At 38.9% G+C, this 21,672-nt stretch overlaps 1 protein-coding gene across 2 annotated transcripts in view; it reads left to right on the plus strand.

The window, feature by feature from the left end:
- Nucleotides 1–21,672, plus strand: part of FBXL17 (F-box and leucine rich repeat protein 17) — a 487,222-nt gene that overhangs the window by 319,088 nt on the left and 146,462 nt on the right. For both annotated transcript variants that reach the window (XM_072736638.1, XM_072736637.1), the window contains one exon: nt 14,184–14,260. In XM_072736638.1, coding sequence (XP_072592739.1) covers nt 14,184–14,260 — 77 coding nt within the window. The remainder of the gene's footprint in view (nt 1–14,183; nt 14,261–21,672) is intronic.

Below are 21,672 nucleotides of genomic sequence, written 5' to 3' on the forward strand. Positions count from 1 at the left end.
CCCCAGGGATGAGCCGGGGTGGGGGTGCAAGAGGCCCCCAGGGATGGGGGGAGGGGGAGGCGGGGTGCGCCGAGGCTCCCCAGGGATGAGCCCGGGGGAGGGGAGGGGGTGCGCAGAGGGCCCCAGGGATGGGGGGTAAGGAGGCCCGGGACCGAGACCGAGACCCGCCCCTGGAAGCTCCCTCCCCTTAAGCACATCCTGGGAAAAGGGGGGCTTTCCAACAGCCAAAGAGAAAGAACCTACTAAAAAATTGGATTCCTGGGATGGTAATGAAGAGGAAATGAAAAGTTGCCGGGAAGCCGCAAGGACTGGTGTAGTGGTCAAGGTGAGCCGCCCCGGGCGGCGCGGAGGACAGGTGCCCTCGGGGCCCAGGTGTGTCCGCAGATGGCTCCGCCGCCCCGACAGCTCGCTGCCCGCGTCGGCCCCCCCCCCAGGCTCCCCCGAGGCTCTCCCCCACCGTATTGAGGCTCCCCTCCCCAGTGAGGCTCTCCTACCCCCCATGAGGTCCCCCTCCTCCTCCCATGAGGTCCCCCTCCTCCTCCCATGAGCCCCCCTCCTCCCCCCATGAGGTCCCCCTCCTCCCCCCATGAGGTCCCCCTCCTCCCCCTATGAGGTCCCCCTCCTCCCATGAGGTCCCCCTCCTCCCCCCTATGAGGTCCCCCTCCTCCCATGAGGTCCCCCTCCTCCGATGAAGTCCCCCTCCTCCTCCCACGAGGTCCCCCTCCTCCTCCCATGAGCCCCCCTCCTCCCCCCCATGAGGTCCCCCTCCTCCCATGAGGTCCCCCTCCTCCCCCCATGAGGTCCCCCTCCTCCCCCCCATGAGGTCCCCCTCCTCCCATGAGGTCCCCCTCCTCCGATGAGGTCCCCCTCCTCCTCCCATGAGGTCCCCCTCCTCCCCCCATGAGGTCCCCCTCCTCCGATGAGGTCCCCCTCCTCCCCCCCAGGAGGTCCCCCTCCTCCCATGAGATTCCCCTCCTCCTCCCATGAGGTCCCCCTCCTCCTCCCATGAGGTCCCCCTCCTCCTCCCATGAGGTCCCCCTCCTCCGATGAGGTCCCCCTCCTCCTCCCATGAGCCCCCTCCTCCCCTCCATGAGGTCCCCCTCCCCCCAGGTGCTCCCCGACCCAGGCTGCAGGCCCCCTGCCTCCTGCACCCCGCGGCCCCGGGGTGGGGGGGCCCACACCGGCCTGAGGGGCGGCTTGAGGGGCCGAGTCAGGAGGTGCCCAGGCCGCAGCTAAGGGCAGTGCGCCTTAGTGTTTGTGAAAGAGAAACTTGCCTCCGTGCCTCTGCCTCTGGCGGTTCTAGAAGGAAACCCATGTGGAGGCACCGCCGCTGGGCCCTCGAGGTCCCAAGCTCGGCCCCAACCCCAAGGCCAAGGCCCGGGCCTTGGTCGTCCTGCCGCAGGGCCCAGCAGGGAGAGCCGGGTGCTAGGGGCCGTCGGGGTACCCCCCCCAGGCTCTAGGGAAGGAGCCCTGCAGCCTGCCCGGGCCCTCACTCCCGTCCCCGGGGGACCTGCCTCCTGCCCCAGCCCCCCCCCCCCCCGGCCTGCCTTCCTGCGAGTCCCCAAGGTCTCGCTCTGGGGTCGCCCGCACGTCCAGGGCCATCTCCCCATCCCAAGACCCGCAAGGTGGTCACCCTGCAAACTGCTCACGGTCCCTCGTCGGCTGTCTTGGGGCTGCTGCAGGCAGCGGTGCTGAGCCCCGAGTCCTGGGAAGGGCGAGGAAAGTCAGCAACAGTCAGGTGCCCCCTGTGCCGGGCTGTCCCCGTGCCAGGCTGTCCCCGTACCCCAGACTGTCCCCATGCCCCAGGCTGTCCCCGTGCTGTCCCGTCCCCATCCCGGGCTGTCCCTGTGCCCTGGGCTGTCCCCATGTCGGGCTGTCCCCGTGCTGGGCTGTTCCATGCTGGGCTGTCTCCATGCTAGGCTGTTCCATGCTGGGCTGTCCCCGTGCTGGGCCTTCCTTTCACTAAGGGAGAAAATGGATTTCGCATGAGCTCGTTGAACCATAAATTTCTTTCCTGCATATGCCAACTATTAAAGCCCCAAAGTGCTAGTGCTCTGAGAAGTGTACGTTGGGAAATTATATTCTCTTCTAAATAATCCTGTCTTCTTGGTATGGAGGACAGTAAAGTTGACAAGATTGTGAATTCCCCTTGGGAAGAGGCTTGGCTTATCCATCTTTGTGTCCCTATCGTTAGGGACAGAGTAAGGGTTCCTAAATGTTTGTCAAATAACTAAAAGAGCCTTTGCAAACATCTACCCTTGGAGGTAGATATTGTAATTTCTATTTTACAGAAAAGATTTAGAAAAGTTGAATTACATTCCCAGCACCAGGACTGTGTATACACACCTACACACACACTCACAACTTTGACAGCCTGAGCATCTGAAACACATTTCCATTATCTGTAACTGATTGATTTTGTGCATGAAACATTAAATTTTAGTAGAATTCCGACGTAGCTAAATCTGTTTTATTATTACACGGTGTTATTAATCACAGGCTCTATAGTTTTAATTTTTTTTTTCTAAAGTACTTTTAATTTTTTGAATGGCCAGTTGCTCGTGGATTAAGCCCATAGCGGTTTTAGGAAAGGAGAGAAAATTTTCTAAATGATGCAGAGTATTTTGATACTTTTTTGGGAAACCTTTGCTTTTCACCAACACTGCCTCAAGCATATATAGTTTTTTTTTATTTAAGTTCAGTTTATTAACATAGAGTGTATTTTTAGTTTCAGACATAGATTTCAGCATGTCTAGTCTTTTTGTAGCTTCTTTTGAACATCTGATTTTTTTTTTTAAGTCATTGATATTATAAATCTTTGAAATAATCGTACTTTCCTCTTTGGTTCCTTAAAAGCTTTTCCAGGGCAGCCCGGGTGGCTCAGCGGTTTAGCGCCACCTTCAGCCCAGGGTGTGACCCTGGAGACCCGGGATCGAGTCCCACGTGGGGCTCCCTGCGTGGAGCCTGCTTCTCCCTCTGCCTGTGTCTCTGACTCTCTCTCTCTCTGTCTCTCATGAACAAATATATACAATCTTTAAATAAAGAGAAAGCTTTTCCAAAATCATAACCCACTTATAGAGGCTTTTCAGGACTGAATTATGTCGGTCCCTTCAGGGTGAGTATATCCCTGACTTACTATTTTACTATACATATTTCTGACCTTTCTTCCCTTCAATATATCTTTCATAGTTTTGTATGCATTTCTAGTGAAATAAGGCTGAATATATGTAAACATGAAATAAATTCAGGTCCCTTACTAGTGATGAATTATATGAATATATTGTTACATATTCATTATTACATATGTTTGTAACAGGAGTTATTGCATATATGTAACAAGAATTATTGTATATATGTAATATATAGTATGTTACATATTTGTTGTATTGTTATGTATTGTGTGTATTGTTTTCTTCTTTTTCCTCTTTATAATATTCTTTCCGCAACCTTAAGTCAAGCCACTAATCCAACTAGTACATCCCTGAGTTTATTTTATTTTATTTTTTTTTCATCCCTGAGTTTATATCACATTTTCTGACTTTATATTTTCTTTCACCTTTTTAAAACTATGACATGGCATTGAATTGTCATTATTTTCCCCAAAGCCCCAAATCTTGCCAGATGGCCTAAGTGTGTTCTGTGTCAGATGACTATGTATTTACGTTTCAGTAAAAGATCACAAAAAGGGATTTATCCTCTATTTTTTTAAATAAAATTCTATCATTACCAGGGCAGCACTCATGATACTCTCAGGACCCGTGGAAGCACAAAACTGAGCAATTGATTCTAAGCACATTTACCTGACATCCCTTTTAAACACCTGGCATTGCTCTTGCCTCTTTATTCCACTAATGACTTTTAAAAGAAATAAACTCTCTTCTCAATTCTCAGTCTTGCTTTTTCTTCAGAATAGCAGAATGGCTACTTGAGAGAAGTAGTTGTGTGTGTGTGTGTAGAGCAGGAATCTAAATACTGTTTGTCCATTTTGCTCCATGATTTGTTCCTTACGCAGACAGAACCGTAACTACAATGGACAGTAGAACACTGAGAAATATGACAGGGATGTGCTGTCCATTTTGATCTATCATTTAAAATAACAGAAAGCTGAGCCCTGGGTTTGGGAGTGTTGCTGGCTGTCAGACGTGATGTTGCCTGCAAGGTACCCACTGTCTGAAGCAAATGGTGAAATGATCCTTCTTCCCTCTCCATGCTTTTGCAACTTTCCGCAAGGGGGAACTGGGTAAGGCTTCCCTCCATGGCTTCCATCCGTCTTAGGCACTGGTTTCATTGGCTTTCCACCAGCCTCCCCAGGATCAAAGAGATGCAATTTTTTCCCTTCACAGGAAACTGATGATCAGTCCCAGCAAAGCAACCTGGATTTTAGTGATTATGGTATTTCGAGAGCTAGGCTGCTAAAATTCTTTCACTAAGTGCATTTATAACAATTACGTTTTTGTTGACTTAATGACAGTATTGGTAAGGGAAAATGTATTTGTTAAGAAATTATATTCACAAATATATATATATACATACATACTCTTTTGAATATAAATTAAATGGTTGATGAAATGAGTCTTTTCACTGATGGATAGAGTTAAGAGAGAATCCTCTATAAGTATATTTTATAGGCAAATGGACTTTATATTAGGAGTCATTGAATTGGCCTGGTAGCCAGAAAAACTAATAAGGAAGTTTCAATAGTCTTTCCCTGGAATTTCTAAATTTCATTCTGTTGTATTTACTTAAATGTTGTTTAAGAAGAAAATTTGGAGGGCTTTGTTTCTCTATCCTTAAAATAGATAAAAATTAACTGAAACTAGCCATCATCCTTGTGTTGGGATTTACAAAATGTAAACTGCATACTTTTCACGAGTTAATTTTTGGTTGATGCCCCTTATTGTCATGTGTAGAAATATATGGACTGCTTTTTTTTCTTTTTTTTTTGAAAAAGAAGTGTAATTCTTATTTCCTTTTCTTTTAAGTGAAAAAGTAATCTCTGTGTAAATTCAAGGTACCAAAACAACCAAACATGACCTTCTTCCTCTCTTTCCTGTAAATGTTAGAGCAAAGATTACTTTACCTCTGACGTGAATGATATGTAATGCTATGGGAGAAAATAAGAATAAAGCAATGACAGTTTCAGAGCTTTGGAAATATGTTTTATGAATTCAGCAGTGAGGATACTTAGGCCTTAGTGGGTTCAGAGTTCAACCTAGCTAAATATTAGTAGAGTCAAATTTATGTAATGTCCCCTGCCCTCCTCAAGCCCATGTGGTCTTTCTTTTTTCCTCTTTGTGAATGAATTTTGTGGGTTACTTTGTTCTCACGCCTCCCCTTTCCCAGCTCCCTAATCTAGAACTCCTTCCTCATCCCTTCTTTTATAGAAACTAGCAAGAAGCACATGCTTTTCTCTCAATTGCAGAATTTGTTTTATGTGACGATTACCAAAAATCACCAGTAAAAATTTTCCTATTGACTTTTGATCAGGTCAGAAATTTTCTAAGCTTAAAAATTAATGACAAAGTACAGGCTACCTGAGGATGAGTGCTTGCAGTGTATGGAAAACATTTGGAATGGAGAATGTTGACCTCTTTTCCTTGCTATCTAATTATAAGCTTTCAAAGATATCAAATTAGGTGCCCTCTTCATTGCATTTTAAAATAATCTATTTCTTTCCTTATCACCAAAACCATTTCTCAAACAAAATTTTGAATAGTACATTTGGATGTTTAGAATCCTTGTTAGCCAAAGTGAAACCATTCTTTCGACTTTTATAAATTGTCTTTACCTACTGTGTTTTATAGTCTTCTGAGAATTTGGCTTATCCAAAAAGATATTGTGTGCCTTCCCAAGTGAGAAGGAAACCTTTTGTCAGCATCTTGTCTGAGTTAACTCCTTGGCTACACAGGTCATGGGAGGTCTATGTTGAACATTAGTCTTTGGCTCTATCACAAAACTGGTATTGAAGCACAGGCCAGCTCCCAGAGTACAGAGGTTAAAGAGGCAATTAGTCACTACAAAGCCGACTTGTGGCGTCTTCTGGTAAGGAAGTACTTAACTCTTTCCTGAACAATGCCTCAAATCTCATCTCCTGGGTGCTTTTATATTCCACTAAAATAATTTACTGTTCAGTCTTAGCCATTTTAAAATCAAAGGTGAGCGTAAAGTATATGCTGTCTCTTGAATTGAGACTTTCTTATCAATATTTATAGCAGTTAGGGTAAATGGGGCAGAAATGGGCAGAGAGATTATAACAATTTTACGTTTAATAATCCACCTGAATTTCATTTTAGTGTTTGGAAGCCTAATAATCTCCTTGAAATATTTATAGCTTTACCACTGAAGTTGTTATTTATCATTGATGGTGGTGGTGGGCCTTGGTTTGGAGCTTGCCAAAATCTTGCCTCACTTTTTTTTTTTTTTTTTACAGAAAAAGAGTGGCCTCTGATGAATTATAATTCGCTAAACTGGACCATAGTTTTATATGTTTTTATATTCCTCAGTTTTTTTTAAAGGGCCTGGGCTTCTGCTTCTGCACAATAAATTTTTGTAAGATGTAGGATAATAAAACCTTCTCTTTTGTCCTCTATCTTAAAATATGCCGAGAACCCATAAAGATAGCACCGGTCTTAACTGTATCAACATTGTGCAGTGCCTGGATTCTCCCAGTTATTGGTCATAAATTGATGGAACCCCAAAAAGCTTAAAGGAAGGAGGAAGAGACTTAACTTTTCCTATTTTGTTGAAAGTAACTATATTTTTCCCCATTGAAAAATGAATAAACTGCTGGATTAGGAAGTCTTGCCTTTATACTTCCCTCCCCCTTTCTTTTCTAGCATTTCCTTTAGTCCTGAAATATAATTATTTTTAGTGATATGTTTTTCTGCCCCGAGGTGGGAATATTATTATCAACAATAACAAAGATAAATAGTAGATGATCTATCAAGGTTATAAGTGTTATGTCCATCATTTTATAATAATGCGGCTTTCCGATTATATCTTTTAATATTTCTAACACAGAGTTGCACTCAATAAAACATGGTTGAATTACATAAATAAAAGCTTAGAGTCTTTTTCTGCCTCTTGCATATTTTGAGGAATGCTTAGAAGAAGTGAGCTCAAATCATCATGTAATGATTGAGTGTAGTTGTGGTAAGAGTATGGAACTATGGCTAAAATTAAAAGCAACACTTTGAGATAAATATATCTGAAATATTAAAGCCAAAGCCAAGTTTATCACAAGTTTAATCCCCCACCCCGACCCCCCAACTTTGGAAGGGGCTTTAACCATATTGTTTCTAGTAGCTTAAAGAAGATGTGCATTTTTAAAATAGTGCAGGCTTCATTCTATCTGAAAAACATGATTAAAGTACTATATGAAACATTTGAATTAAATTAAAACATGTATTACTATATAAATGAATAAACAAAAGTATTTCTGTAAGAGCTGGTTTGTAATGGTCCTTCCTAAATATATCGGAAAATATTATTTTGCTGTTGTATTACTACGTTTTTCAGGGCTGACTTCTACTTACCCTCCAGTTGGGAACCCTACCTGATGTTAGAGACACTTAGGGGAAGGGTGGTCCAGAACAAATCAGCAATGACAGCATCTGCTCTGCCTCCCTCAAAGATGTGACACCTCTGTTGGCAAAGGTGCAAACCTGTAGAACTTAAGTTTCTGTAACATTTCAATTTATAGGCCACTTATTGTAGTTAAGTCTCATTTAGAAAAAAAAAATACTCTTCTCATTTTGTAAACTTTCACTATCTTTGTGTGACAAAATGGGTATCAGTTCCCCACTGTTTTTAAGTAGCAAATGCCTAAATTAATCTTAGATTCACTAATCAGATATTGGCTTTCTGGAGAATAACATTTGGTAAGTGAGAACTTAATGAGTGTCCCAAGATAACTGTTGTTAACTGGTGGCGCTGGTGACATTTTGCATGTCACTGCTAGTCTTTGCCCCAGTGGTATATTAAGAACATGCTTTGAGCAAATGCTTTAGCATTTTCACCACAAGTCAACCTTTCTTTTTTTTTTTTTCTTAAATCTCTCTTTCAGTGAACATCTCTTCTATGAGAATATTTTTTTCTGTGAAAAATTGACTTGTGTATATATCTGGTACTGTGTTGTTAATGGGATAGAATAGAAGAATGTTTACAAGAAAGTGTATCATAAAATACAAAGGGCACACAGCATATCATTTTGATGCCTTTTGTCTTTCATTTGTCATTATGTGCAGTTGTTTAAGCTAAAGACAGCAATAACTACTGCATATTCTTTCTGTGAGGTTAAGGTGTCATATTACTAAAAAAATAACTATAAACAGAATGCTTATAGATGAAATTATAGTCACCTGTAATAAGGGGAAATGTACCATTATTAATAGATTATTAAATTGATTCATCTTGCACATGTTTACCTGTAAATATCTTTTTTTTGTGTAGATAGAAAGTTTTTATATAGGACATCTTCTAAAAGCAGGATATACCTGTAAATCATGCCAATTCATTTGCTACACTGGGATCGGATTATTCTTCAGTAAAACTCAATTTGAGGATTTAGAAAAATCAATCAAATATCATTATTCTTTCTATATGATGCCAAATTGTGTTTTGGTGACCTCTGCTATCATTTAAATGACCTGAAGTCAGGATGAGCGCTCGTGGCACAGCATTGGACTAAGTTTGCTCCCTTCTTGCTCTCTTTAGATCGTGTAAATCCTTTTTATTCTTTTTTCATTTGTATGTGTCTGTGAGTTGCAGCTTCTTATGCTTTCATCCATTTATAAGCTGTATAACATAGGGTGGCTTATTTGCTTGTTTAGTTTCAAGAAATGATGAAAATGAAGTTCTATTCCTTGAACCCCCCGATAGATCACTTTTACAGTGTGTTTGCATTTCAGGAGTTTTAAGGTTTGATCTACATGTTTATTCAGTCTTGAATGTATCTAGGTCCCCGTTGTACTTATTTGCCAATTACTTTGCAGCCCTTTTCATAGTTTTTGTTCTAAATCTTTGGGGTTGTTTTTGTCTTATTGCATTTTCCCTCTGCTTGAAGATATATCTATTATTCAAATATAAAAGTGACTTAGGAAAGAACATCCTAAAGTTTATTTAGAAATTCACCAAGCCCATACTAATGCATCTCTAATGGGGACATTTCTTTCCACACCTCTAAGGTGATTGAGCCTGTCCTTTAAAGTGAGATTTGCAAACCAGTGTCTGGCAGCTCCAATTAGCTTCTTTTGGGTTTGAAGCACATCACAAACAGTAACAAGGTCTCCTAGGACACTCCTCTCGCAAGCAATGTAGTCATATTTCCTCATTAGTTCTTTTCAATTGTCACTAATGCCATGTTCCAGCTTTTGAGTAGGAGACAAAAAACATAAAAATTTGGTATGTATGTAGAATGGGCCATTGTTTTCCATAATTCAAGGCTCTTTTGAATTCCTTTGATAGTTTTGAAGCTTACACAGCTTAATTCATTAACCTTTACCCTTCACATAAATCAGGTGATTAGGAATCTATTGCCAAGGAGACAGATTTTCCCTCTACTGAAACTAAGTAAATACCTTCTGGTCTTAAAAAAAATTCCTATATAGCTGACAAAAGTAACCTTTCTGTTGCTTTTCAGATTTCATCAGATATTTCAGGTGCATTTTAGAAGATTATCAAAAGCAAGTGAGCATAACATTGTGTTAATACAAATCATAATTCGGGATGCTTTCAATACTTTGGAGCAGATATTCTTGCTTTTTGGGATTCTAGAAGAGTTTATATGTATATATGTATGTGTACACACACATCATACACACTCAACAGCTGTTACTCAAGAATTTACAGTGGTTGCGATTTTAAAAAATTTCTTCAAGAGCACCTGGGTGGCTCAGTCGGTTAAGCGACCGACTCTTGATTTCAGCTCAGGCCATTATCTCAGGGTTGTGAGATTTAGCCTGCCTCAAGCTCTGCACTGGGCACGGAGCCTGCTTAAGATTCTGTCTCTCCCTCTCCCTCTGCCCCTCCCCACTCCCTCTCATAAATAAGCCAATAAACTAATAAATAATTAATTCCCTCTGTAGTCCCTCTCTCTCCCCCTGGGCCCCATGAGCTCGCTCTCTCTCTCTCTCTCTCTCTCTCTCTCAGCAGCAGCAGTTTTACCCCCCTTTGGAACCCTGTCAAATCATAAAAAGAAAGAAAATAATTTGAGAGGAGACAATTCAGAATAAACTAAAATATATTGAACCTAGGATATTTGATTAGGAGAAACTCTTCATATAGGCCCTCATGCTATGGAGAATGAGAATATGGGGTTTCAAAGGAGGTAGGTGGTTCTGTGGTTCCGCGGGGATTAAGAATGGAGTGGATTTCTCCAGATTTTTTATTTTTTATTCCTTCTTGTTAAGATACATCTCACTTTATTTCTCAGAATTTGGGAAAATAGTTTAGTAGGCTTGTGTTTGACGTTCACGGACTATTCTAAGAATATTTGATATTCTGCAGTTTTCCACTGTGCCATTTTCCCATTATTAGTTTCACCTTAAGAATCTTACAGATTGTTACTTTCCCTAAGGATATAGTTCTTTTCCCAAGTTTTAGAATTCTTTATGTTGTCATGCATGAAATGAGAAATCTTTGAATGTACTGACCCATAGAGGATGTCAGTCATTTGATATTCCGAGGTTTATCCTTAGGGATGGCGGGAACAGGTAGGGTGAAGAGTGGGGAAAATATGAATTCTAGATTCTGAGTTTAGAGACTCATGGCTTGTCATGACAAAAGTCTAATTTATCATTGAAGTTAATGGATATTCTCCTATGCGTTACCTGTGAATAGGAGAGAGGATGGAGAAACAAAGATTTTAAATGTGGCCTTTGACTCTCACTCTTCCTTTTTTTCTTTCTTTCTTTTCTTTTCTTTTCTTTTCTTTCTTTCTTTCTTTCTTTCTTTCTTTCTTTCTTTCTTTCTTTTCTTTTCTTTTCTTTCTTTCTTTCTTTCTTTCTTTCTCTCTCTCTCTCTCTCTCTCTCTCTCTTCCCTCCTTTTCTTTTCTCTTTCTCTTTCTCTTTCTCAAAGTAGGCTGCACACCCAGTGTAGAGCCCAATGCAGGTCTCAAACTCATGACTGTGAGATCAAGACCTGAGCCAGGATCAAGAGTCAGACACTTAACTCACGGAGCCACCCAGGCTCCCCTCTCACTCTCCTCCTTAAAGATTGTCACTTTACAAACATTTCTCTATTTTATTGGTACCATTTAAAAAATACCTTTACATAAGTACCTATAGTTAAAAAGTTTCAATAAGCTTTACCATCTTGTTTTGTTGCCTGCATACCTAGTATACTGTGAACTGGGAAGTGCTCTGATGTTAATATGCTAAAGGTCATGACTAGAGCCAAGATCCTTTTAAAACAGGGAAGAATTATTTAGAGTAAATGCAGTCCATAGACTAGGTGATGTTCATGTACTTCCTGTAAATACATACTATAATGGACTCTCAGAGTTTCAGGAGGAAAGGTTAGTCACCATGTGGGTCTCTGCAGGTTGCCTGGAAAGTAGACCCGAACTAATCACCAGGTTTCAGGCACTAGCCAATTGGTGTGAGGTTCCCTTTCCATCAATTTACAGTAACAGGACAGCACAAACCATTTCCACTTTCAGTTCTCAAAACAATAGCTATTTTAGCTATTTATTTGAAACATTCAATTTCGTGTAATATTATTATGATGTTAAGAATTTCAGTCCAGATTCACAGAACTTGAGGTTTCTTTCTCTCTTCAAATATCAGTTCTGGGAATGATGTGATATTTACATTTAAAAAAATTAACTTTTGCTACAAGTCTTCCAAGGAATGTTTTTTCCTCCATGAATTTTTATTCAAGGAGTACTTCTGTGTTGTGCATTAACGTGTAGCACACTGGCTGTGATTACAGGATAATTAAGACTATTTGGAAAATCTTATGCAACTGGACTTTTTAAAAACAGCAAAAATCCTAGGTGATCCCTTGTAGAAGCAAAGTGCTTTTCTCTTATATTTCTTTTCTCTTTTTTCTTTCTAACAGATATTCACTGCTTATTTCTTAATCATATGTTACCTCTTGGCTCTTGCCTTTTGAATAAGCTAAATTTACTTACAATATCTGTTCGTAAAAACTTCCCTCTGACACACATGAAGGAAGCCTGATGCTTGTGGCGTTTCATCAGTTTTTAGAGAATTTTCATCTGGTGATTGATTATCTTATATTTATATGAATACTGGTTCTTGTTGCCTATGAAATAGTATTTGATCTGGCTTATACAGTGAAATCAATTTGTGTTATTTGCTCTTTGTAGTGGGTCTAAAAAAAATGTTAATGTGTCTTTAATGTTCCTGTGTGCTTGTAGTCTACAAGAAGTAGGAATGCAGATAGAATATTGCATTTGTGTAGAGTTTTTTTCACAATCAAATGTAAAATCAGGCATTTCGGACTATTTGGAAAGAACGTGAGAACAAAATAAACGACACAAACATTATTTCTGTACTGACTTACTTAAGTCCTAAAGGACTGTGGCAGTCCTAAAGAATACTGCATGTGTCAACCTCTGGTGGGGCTAGAGGAAGACTGAAACATGTTTCTTTGATATGACAAAGTAGCCAGACCTTTTTTTTTTTTTTTTTTTTTTTTTTTTTAGGATTTTGTAATCAACTAGGGTCTTTATTTTTATCCTGAGCATGTGAAAAATCATTTTTAAAGTCATAAATAAAACATAGTTGTTGCCTGTAATGTCTTATCTGCTTTTGTCCTTCCTTTCTTATGAGTTTATTCAAATATTACATTAAGGTAAATGACATGGAATTAGGTTTAAAATTTCCCCTTCATGATAAGTTGTATCAATGGTAATTGCGTTGTACTGCTGTTTTAAGTTTTCTATTGTAGCCACAGAAAAACTCCTCCAGTTTTGTCATAAATCTTTTTTAAAAAATAGCCAAAAAAAGAATGCTTATTCAGTTATTCTAAGGAACTTTGAAATGTTTATCATCCCATTAAAACAATATCCTATAAAAATATTTTAAAGGAAAAAAATGTCTTCATAACTAATTTAACCTTCAGTAATGAATTATGTGAAGTAAAATTGTATAAAATTTTCTGACATTTTATGAAGATTCCTACAAATAAGCCAGACAGCAAATAAAATATCTGCAAGACAGAGATGGATACTCAGTAATTTTTTGATGGATTATACACACAGGTATCAAATTACTTGATCTCTACTTCCTAGAAAAGGTTAATGACTCTTTTTGCTTTTACCCTTTTACTTAACTGTTATTTATAAAGATTAAAACAGCGACTACATTGAAGGATGCATATTCCAATGTGTCAGTATGACTGTACAGGTTTTTCTGATCTTATTGGAGACTGAGCCACAAAATGGATGGCGTTGTTAATCATTATTTTTAAAGTTCATTCAGTTCTATACTACATGTTCTGCTATGGCCATTAAATCTGAGTGCACCATTCAAAAACCTTTTAACTTAAATGAAACCAGAAAATACTTTAAATCTTATATATCTACATCTATATTTATGTATCTATGCAACCATTCATTTAAAATATTAAGAATTAAACATTTTAAAGTTAAAAAATCTTAAAGTTCTTATGTGTGCCAATTGTTTCTTTCATCTATAATCACTGTAAGATTTTTAAAAATATTTCTGGTTTATATTGAATAAAATATACAAAAATGTGTATTTTAGTGTTATCAAACTCTGTCTTTAATAACTGAACCATGAGCAATATTGCTGTCCACCTATAATGACCATCCATCTAGATTCTAGTTTCCTTGTGATTTTTTTTATTTTATTATATAAGTAACATGGTCATTATATAGTCTACGTTGACTTGTCTACTCCTAAAAGTGACGTCACTCTTATAGAAATACCACTTTTTCATCACTTTGGTTTTAAAATATACACTAGTCATAGATGCGTTTAATTAAAGCCACTTAGGTATTAGAGCACTTGAGTTTGGAGCAGGGAATATAATACTTCTTCCTGAAACACCTTGAAAGAAGTTTGTTGAAAGAAGAGAGCTATGGCATTCATCAAATGCTGACCTCTTCCTGTTATAGTCATGGCCAAACTCTTGCTAATTTAACTTGAAACGCATTAGTGTAACTCACCACTTTTTTGTGTGTGTGTTTTAGGTGTGTGGAGGTCATTGCAAAGGAAGGACAAAACCTGAAAGAGCTGTATTTGGTGTCCTGTAAAATCACAGATTATGGTATGTAAAGAGTCATTGTCCTAATCCTTTTCTAGAATTTAAAAAGTTACAAAATCTTTGAAAACTTTTTAAGAGAAATCAAGAGCTGCTATCTCAGAGAGGCTATTTGTCTTTATTTGTGCTAACTCTGATCATTCCAGAAGAAATTTAGAAATCCTGAGACTAGGACCCAGAGTAAAATGAACATGTGTACATTATCCATTTGTCACCACATGCAATCACACACTTATGTGCGCATACGCACACTCACATAGGATTAAAAAGTATGGTTAAAAAAGCTATACAATGAACACAAATATCGGGACAATTAATATTTGATATTATAACTATAAAGATATTACTTGAGCTAATTTGCTTAATTTAATGTCATGTCAGATACATTCCCTGCTGACATTCCAAATGGCACACTACTTAATGCTTTACATTTTTTAAAGCATTGGAAACTTCCAGGTTTAGATATGTAGGAAGTGAGGGTTATATATTTATATGCAAGATTTTAAATTATCTTAATTTTCAATATCACTTTAAAGTGAAGAAAAGCAAATTGTTTTATTTAAAAAAAAATGGAAAGGATGAAATCATCCTGTTGGAGTGATAAAAGGAAAACAACCTAGTCTTTCCTTTTTTGGTCAGCTTTATAGATTTTTACTTATTAATTCATGTATTTACTCTAAATATAGAGTTTTAACCAGATATTTGGCTTTATGGGAGACTGAATTCGTTTTCTTTTCCCTTTTCTGATTTTTTAAAAATTTGTTTAAATTTGAGACTATGCTTTCTACCTCGAGGGCAACTAATAATTCATTAAGTTTCTTTATTGTTAACTCTGACATATGCTAATAAATGACTCCAATCCTAGGATGTCATACTGACCATCTGTCCTGGGTGGGAGAGTTGTATTTTGGCAGCTACTAAATTCAGCCTTTAGAAAAATTCTACTATAGCTGTAATAAAAAAATAACATTAAAATTTTGGCTTAAAATAATGCTAATTTCTTTTCAGTTTATTTTTTAGAATGATAAATGAGCCTTATGTGGATTTATTCATAATATTTCTGGGTGGTTGAGGTTTTTTCCTATTATACCATGCAAAAGGAGTGTTTTGATATGTTTTCCTTTTCTTATAGTTTGTTTTCTGGTTTGGCATAGTAGATCACCACTAAGATACAGTAATTCTAAAACTTTTACTACCTCTGTGTTGTCTAGCCCTTAGAGCGTTCTCTGCCCAACCCAGGGCATATACTCAATACACGTAGATTTATTAATTAGCTAATACATTCATTCATTCCAGGCTCTTTCCTTGGCATTCAGGTTCCTTTACCATTCGTCTACTATCTGTCCCTCCAAACTTATTTTATATATTTCCCCACTTTATCTATTCAGTGCCATCGTCAGATTGCTAATTGCCAGGAGAGCTACAGATTAAGTTCTTTGGAATGAATTCTTCAAGGTCCCACAGTAGAAAATGTTGCTAAAATTACACTCTGTCCCGGCACCTGTTAAGATATTAGCAAGTGCAAAGAAATGTTCCAGAAGATGAAGAGAAGAGAAAAAGCTTTGGACTTGAGATACATCTGGGATCATGTTCAGTCTGTGTCTTTATCCGTTCTTTGGGCATAGGGAAGTTCTTACATCTCTGAGGCTCAGTTTCCTTATTTGTAAAATGGGGAATTCATGCCTGGTGTCATACTTACGTACCTGGCACCAGGTCTAATGATTAGCATCGGTAAATGTTGCTTTCCTCTAGGGGGGGACCGAGAAAAGATTTTATACAAAATTCTTCTACCCTCTTTCCTTTCATAGGTTTTTGAGGTGGTTTTTGTTGTTGCTATTGTCAGTGCTTATTATTTATTGCTGTTGTTTTTTGATATTATTGTGTTTGGAGTTTAGAAATTTTAGGATCTTCTCCTGGTAAGGCAAAAACATTGTTAAAACCTTGCCAATATGGTTTACACTTATTTATATTTCTGAATTACTTAGGTTGGTGGATCTCTGTACATTAGGGTCACCTGGGGAGTTTCTAAAGCATACTGTGCCTGAGTCTTAATCAAAACTAATGAAATCAGAATTTCTGTAAGGTGGGACCCAGGCAATGGTTTGGTAAAACGTACCTAAATGGTACTACATCAGCCAAAGTTGAGAACAACTGATCCAGTTCATTTGAAAGGGCCAGAAGTGGACATTAGAGGACTTCCTGACATGGTGATGAGAAATCTTATCATGATTTTTCTGGTACCTTAGTCACTTCAGCTTTAAGCTCTCTCTGCCTCACCTCATCTCTCTTCCGTCTTTCAAAGGTTTTAGGTATTCAAAGGGTTCATAGAAAGCCAGTGTTCATCTATTGATTCTGTTTTTCAAAACGTTGGGGCAAAATTGAGGAGAGGGGTAAAGGTCGGTAGTTTATGAGATTGGAGTATAATTGCTATTCGATTATAAAATTAAAACAAATCACTGAAAGTTCAGCTCAGCTCTGCTCAGCTCTTTTCCCTGGTAACATGCCAATAACACATGAATAATTTTTGTCAAAAAAGACAGCAAAAAGGATTATTCATTGTAACCAGAGAAACAGCCTGTTATTGGAGGTAACTGCTCCACCAGGGGAGGCTGGCTGTGATCTCTTGCCCTGTGTTAATTATACATTTTAAGGTGGAAAAACAGACCTGTTTTCTTCTTTAACTGGATAAGCAGAGATGTATTCTATAGAACTTTTAGATTATTGAGACTACTTAAAAATCATAGAATTTGATAACCACCTGATACTGGGGGAGTTCCATCCTTTAAGAGACGACAACATATTTCTGCTCCCTCTTGCTTTACTTCTATTTGAGCTAGTCAGTCTTCTCCTCACCTCCTCCCTCCGTGGTGCTGTGTTTGCACATGCTTTCAGGATAGCATACGGAGATTTGGGAATTTTTTCGCAGAATGCATTGATTCAGAAACAGCAGCTTGCCTGGCGTATCATTTGTAATTTTTGTCAAGATTCTCACAGATGTTGAATGTGGTTTTGTAGTACTTAGCAACACCTGGCCAGGCTGTTATGAAGTTATGTTCATTTTAATTGATATATGATATAGTTGTCATGAAGAAAACTATCATTCTAATAGCCCTTCTTATTCCCCAAATTGAACATAGATCTTTATGGTAAAGGATGGCAATTATAAACAAATCAATAATTCAGGCACAGCTAAATGGAAAATACAGTCTTGGGAAATTGCTCCCCGAAGAGAAATCTAATATTGTCACTCTTCTATCACTGAACTAATATATGTTACGTAGGCAGTATTGTGGGCAAGAACTCAAACTTAAGAGTTAGCTTAGATCCCAGCTTTGCCCCTTTTCTTCATGACCTTGAGCAAGCGACTTCACCTCCTAGTTTTGTCATCTGTTAAGCACATGATAAAATGTACCATAAAAGGTAGTGAATATGAATTTAAAACATCTGCGTCATGCCCCATGGCGTAGTGGGTACTCATTAAGTGTCAGTTCTTAAAATAATAAAATCATCATCTTTCTCTGAAGAAGCATCAGCTCTCTGCCTCCTCCGCCACCTCCTCCAAGGGCGGCTTTCCTGTCTGTGGGACTCATGATCGAGAAGTTTGGCCTATATCAGTATGTACTTGTCTCGTTGACTTGTTCCTTGGGAAGAGAGGGAAGGATGCAGCCTCCCTATCTTAGGTGTGTCCTCCTTATCTCTTTCTCCTTTTCATCTGGATAATTTTCTCTTTGCTCCCCTTGTGCTTTTTTGTTCCTAGAATGGTCAGCTAACAGTTTTCAGCCCCCCTTGCTGCTTGCCCTCAAACACTTTTCTGCCGAAAGTTCTCTCCTGGAGAACTGTATCCTTGGGAGTGAAAGGAAGACCAGGCGTAGAAAGCAGCATGTATCCTTGAAGGCTGTGGGGGTCAGAGCCAGTCCACGTTGGGCTGCGTGGCCCAGAGCATGAGGCGTAATGAAGGGGGACGGGGTAAAGCTCCTCTTGCCTCCGCCAGGGTCTCCATGGTGAGTTTTACCCGTGTCAGGGAGCAGTTGTAAAAAGGACCCGGGTTTCTTTCTGGGTCGTTATCACATTTCCTTTAACATCAGCACCCCTGAGGGCCCTAGAAATATACTGTAGAGGGTATCTTTGGCTTTCCCTCTCAAGTTGTTAAATAAACTTTAATTACAGAAGACTGTAAACCCTTAACTACTGACATAGATCCTTGGGGCCCGCAAGGTTGCTGCCCACCCACAGACTCACCCTGCGCCGCTCCCCCACTCCTCTGTCACTCCACAGGCCCAGACCTCCTCTTCTAGGGCAGTCTTTGGTTGCCCCTTAGTCCGCTTGCCATCGCTCTTCTGTCTCATTTGGACTTTTAAACCTAACCCCAAGGCTTGCCGCAGAGACTTTCAGATTGCTCTGAGCGAAAGGTCTCCCAAGTCCAGGAGGTCACCGCTGCCATGGTCGTCATTGGGCCATCATTTCAGCTGGTGTGCCGCACAACAGCTCTGTCAGCGGGTGGATTCCGCACCTACTGTGTGCTGGCTTCTGTTCTAGATGCAAGACATGTCAGGTCTCTGTATTCCTGGAGCTTTCATTCTGATGGGATTGAGAGGACAAGGCGAACCTCCTTTAAAAAAAAAAAAAGAATATTCATCTCCTTCTTCCAGACAAGAAGAATTGCAGGGAGTGGCTCGCTGACATTAATCTTTGCTGTGGTGTAACCCACGCCTCACCTCAGCCTTGCTGACCTTCTAACGTTATTCCAAGATTTATAGGTTGTACCTTCCCTGCCTCTTCTTGGCCCCCCACATCTCTCCGGCTGTTAGTTAATCCAAATTGGGATCCCTGGATGCATTATCAAAATAAGTAAGCATGCCCAAGAAACAAAAGGAAACCCTAACAAGCATCCTGGATCACGCTAGTTGTCAGAGTGGGCTTCGTCTTTTCTTATCAAACCAATACTGATAAATTACTCAAGAAGAAAGTCTTATGCCAAAAATAATTTTGCTCTTTTTTTTATGTTATGTTTCATATTATTAGGTCTGCATTACATAAAGTGATGTTCCATTTAAAATTAAATTCCTGGTTTTTCCTTTCACATTTTGTTTCATTTTCTTTCTTTCTTTTTTTTTTTTTTTTTTGGTATTTTTTTATTGGAGTTCGATTTGCCAATATAGAGCATAACACCCAGTGCTCATTCCGTCAAGTGCCCCCCTCAGTGCCCATCACCCAGTCACCCCAACCCCCTGCCCACCTCCCTTTCCACTACTCCTTGATCGTTTCCCAGAGTTAGGTTTCATTTTCAAAGTGTATTTCAAACTGTTTGAAGATTGCCAGGTACAATTCAAGGCCTTTTGTCAGCAGGAATAACTCTGAGACTTGTAAAGTGACAGAGAAGAACTTTAGAAAATACATTTGCAAGTCAAAAAGAATGTCTTATTGTTTACTGTTGATTATTCATGCTTTCTTTCCATTCTATCATTTAAATATAGCTTTTATTGTTTCTAACAAAATAGTACTAAATTTCTAAATCTTCCATTGTTGCAAATTTCCCTTGTTATACTATATGACCATCTTAAAAGTTTATTTCTTTTCACTTCTAATTCTCTATTTTTATTCCTGGAGTTCCTCACTACTAGATTGATGTGCCTACTGTTGTACTAAGCAAATGTTATATATTTCTTTTTCTTCTCAGTAGTGGTCATAATTTTTCAACAAAAATTTGATATTTAATTGTAACTTTTTCTAAATGCTTTTCTTTGCTTAACAGCAAAGAAATTGTTGACTTTCTTCCTCAGTTCCTAGGTCATCCTAAGACTACAGCTCCATAACCCTGAAATAAAAGGCTGAACAATAATAATGCTTATCACTGTGGCTTGCCAAATCTTTTGAGAAGGACTTAAAGACATTTTTTTCAAGTAAATACTCCCATAACCAATTCAAAGGCCAACTCTAGTTTTTATATATAATGGAGTTTGTTAGTTTGTTTTTTAATTAAGAAACCTTTAACCTACATTTAAAAGACAAAGGAACCATTTCTTTTTGCTTGCCTCTAAACTTTCTTATACCTACAAATGCATATATGTTATTGCTCTAAATTATTAATTTTTTAAATAAGTAAATACTAAATTTCTATATTTTACTGAATTAACTGAAATATTAAGTTTCCAACTTTCCTCAATTACTTTTAGCATTTCTAAAATGTAGTGTTTAATTTTAATTATACTTAGTTGTTTTTCACATTAATCTTGTAAAAGAAATTTGTCCCAAATCACAGTCATTTTTCAGAGCTTTCATCTTTAACCCTCATTGCTTTGTCTCCTTGAGTATGCAGACCAAGCATTTGTTTTCCTTGTACTATGCTGTATTATAAATAGAATTATTATTGATTATTATCAGTGATGAATAGATCTAAGGGGACTGCAGTGAACACCAAGATAATTGCAGTAATCCTAGATACTACATGAGAAACCATTTCCTAATGTTAAAACTTCTTGAAGATAGATGTCTTGAGTAGTAGTGAGTTCTCTATTACAAGAATTATTCAAGCTGAGGGGCACCTGGCTGGCTCAGCTTGTGGAGCATTCTACTTTTGCTACCTCAGAGTTGTGAGTTCAAGCACAACATTGGGTGTAGAGATTAATTTTTTAAGACTTTTGGAAAGAACTATTTAAGCTGGGATAGTCTCATTAGGAGGATGTGCAAAGATGGAAGCATCGAGTAAGGAAGTCACCTATGTGATGTTTAAATTCCTTTCTAGTCCTGCAATGTATTCTGGACTGGTTTTGTGTTTTATTTCATTCAGCAGATGTTTACTGTGTAAGTGCTGGCTGGGTGCTGTGGCGAATACGGAGATGGATAGAAAGTTGAGAAGAAAGATAGGAGCAGTGAAAAGTTTTCTAACATACTAAGCAATACGATGAGGTCAAATAAAAAAAAGAGGCCCTATAAGGTATAGGGGTTCAGGGGCGCAGATCATCAGCTTTTGAAATCACTGGAGAGGTATCTGTGGTGGAAGAGGCATCGGAGGACAGAGATGAGAAGGAAGGGCATTTGAGGTAGTACAGCCCTAGGAAAGGCTCAGAGCAAGAACAGGTGTCTGAATGGATGAGTTTGTATGCGTTGGTTAATCTAAAGAAAGAACAGAAATCATCCAAAGTGATTACGTGCACACACGGGCAAATTTTGAAGAAACCTTATGAAAATATTCTAGTTGAAAATTCAGGGTAAGTTCCAACTTTCAGCTCAACTTTTCCTGTCTTATTCACCATTCCCATGGTAACAACTTAACATATATAAAAGGAAACACTACTTTGAGTTCTAACTAATCAAGTATCCAGTTCAATTGAAAGGAACCAAATGTAAACTTTCATGACCATAATCATAATGATAATTAACACTTTTTTTGGTGTTTTCTGTGGATATTATTTATTTAA

Source organism: Vulpes vulpes, chromosome 14 (assembly GCF_048418805.1).
Source record: "Vulpes vulpes isolate BD-2025 chromosome 14, VulVul3, whole genome shotgun sequence".
NCBI lineage: Eukaryota > Metazoa > Chordata > Mammalia > Carnivora > Canidae > Vulpes > Vulpes vulpes.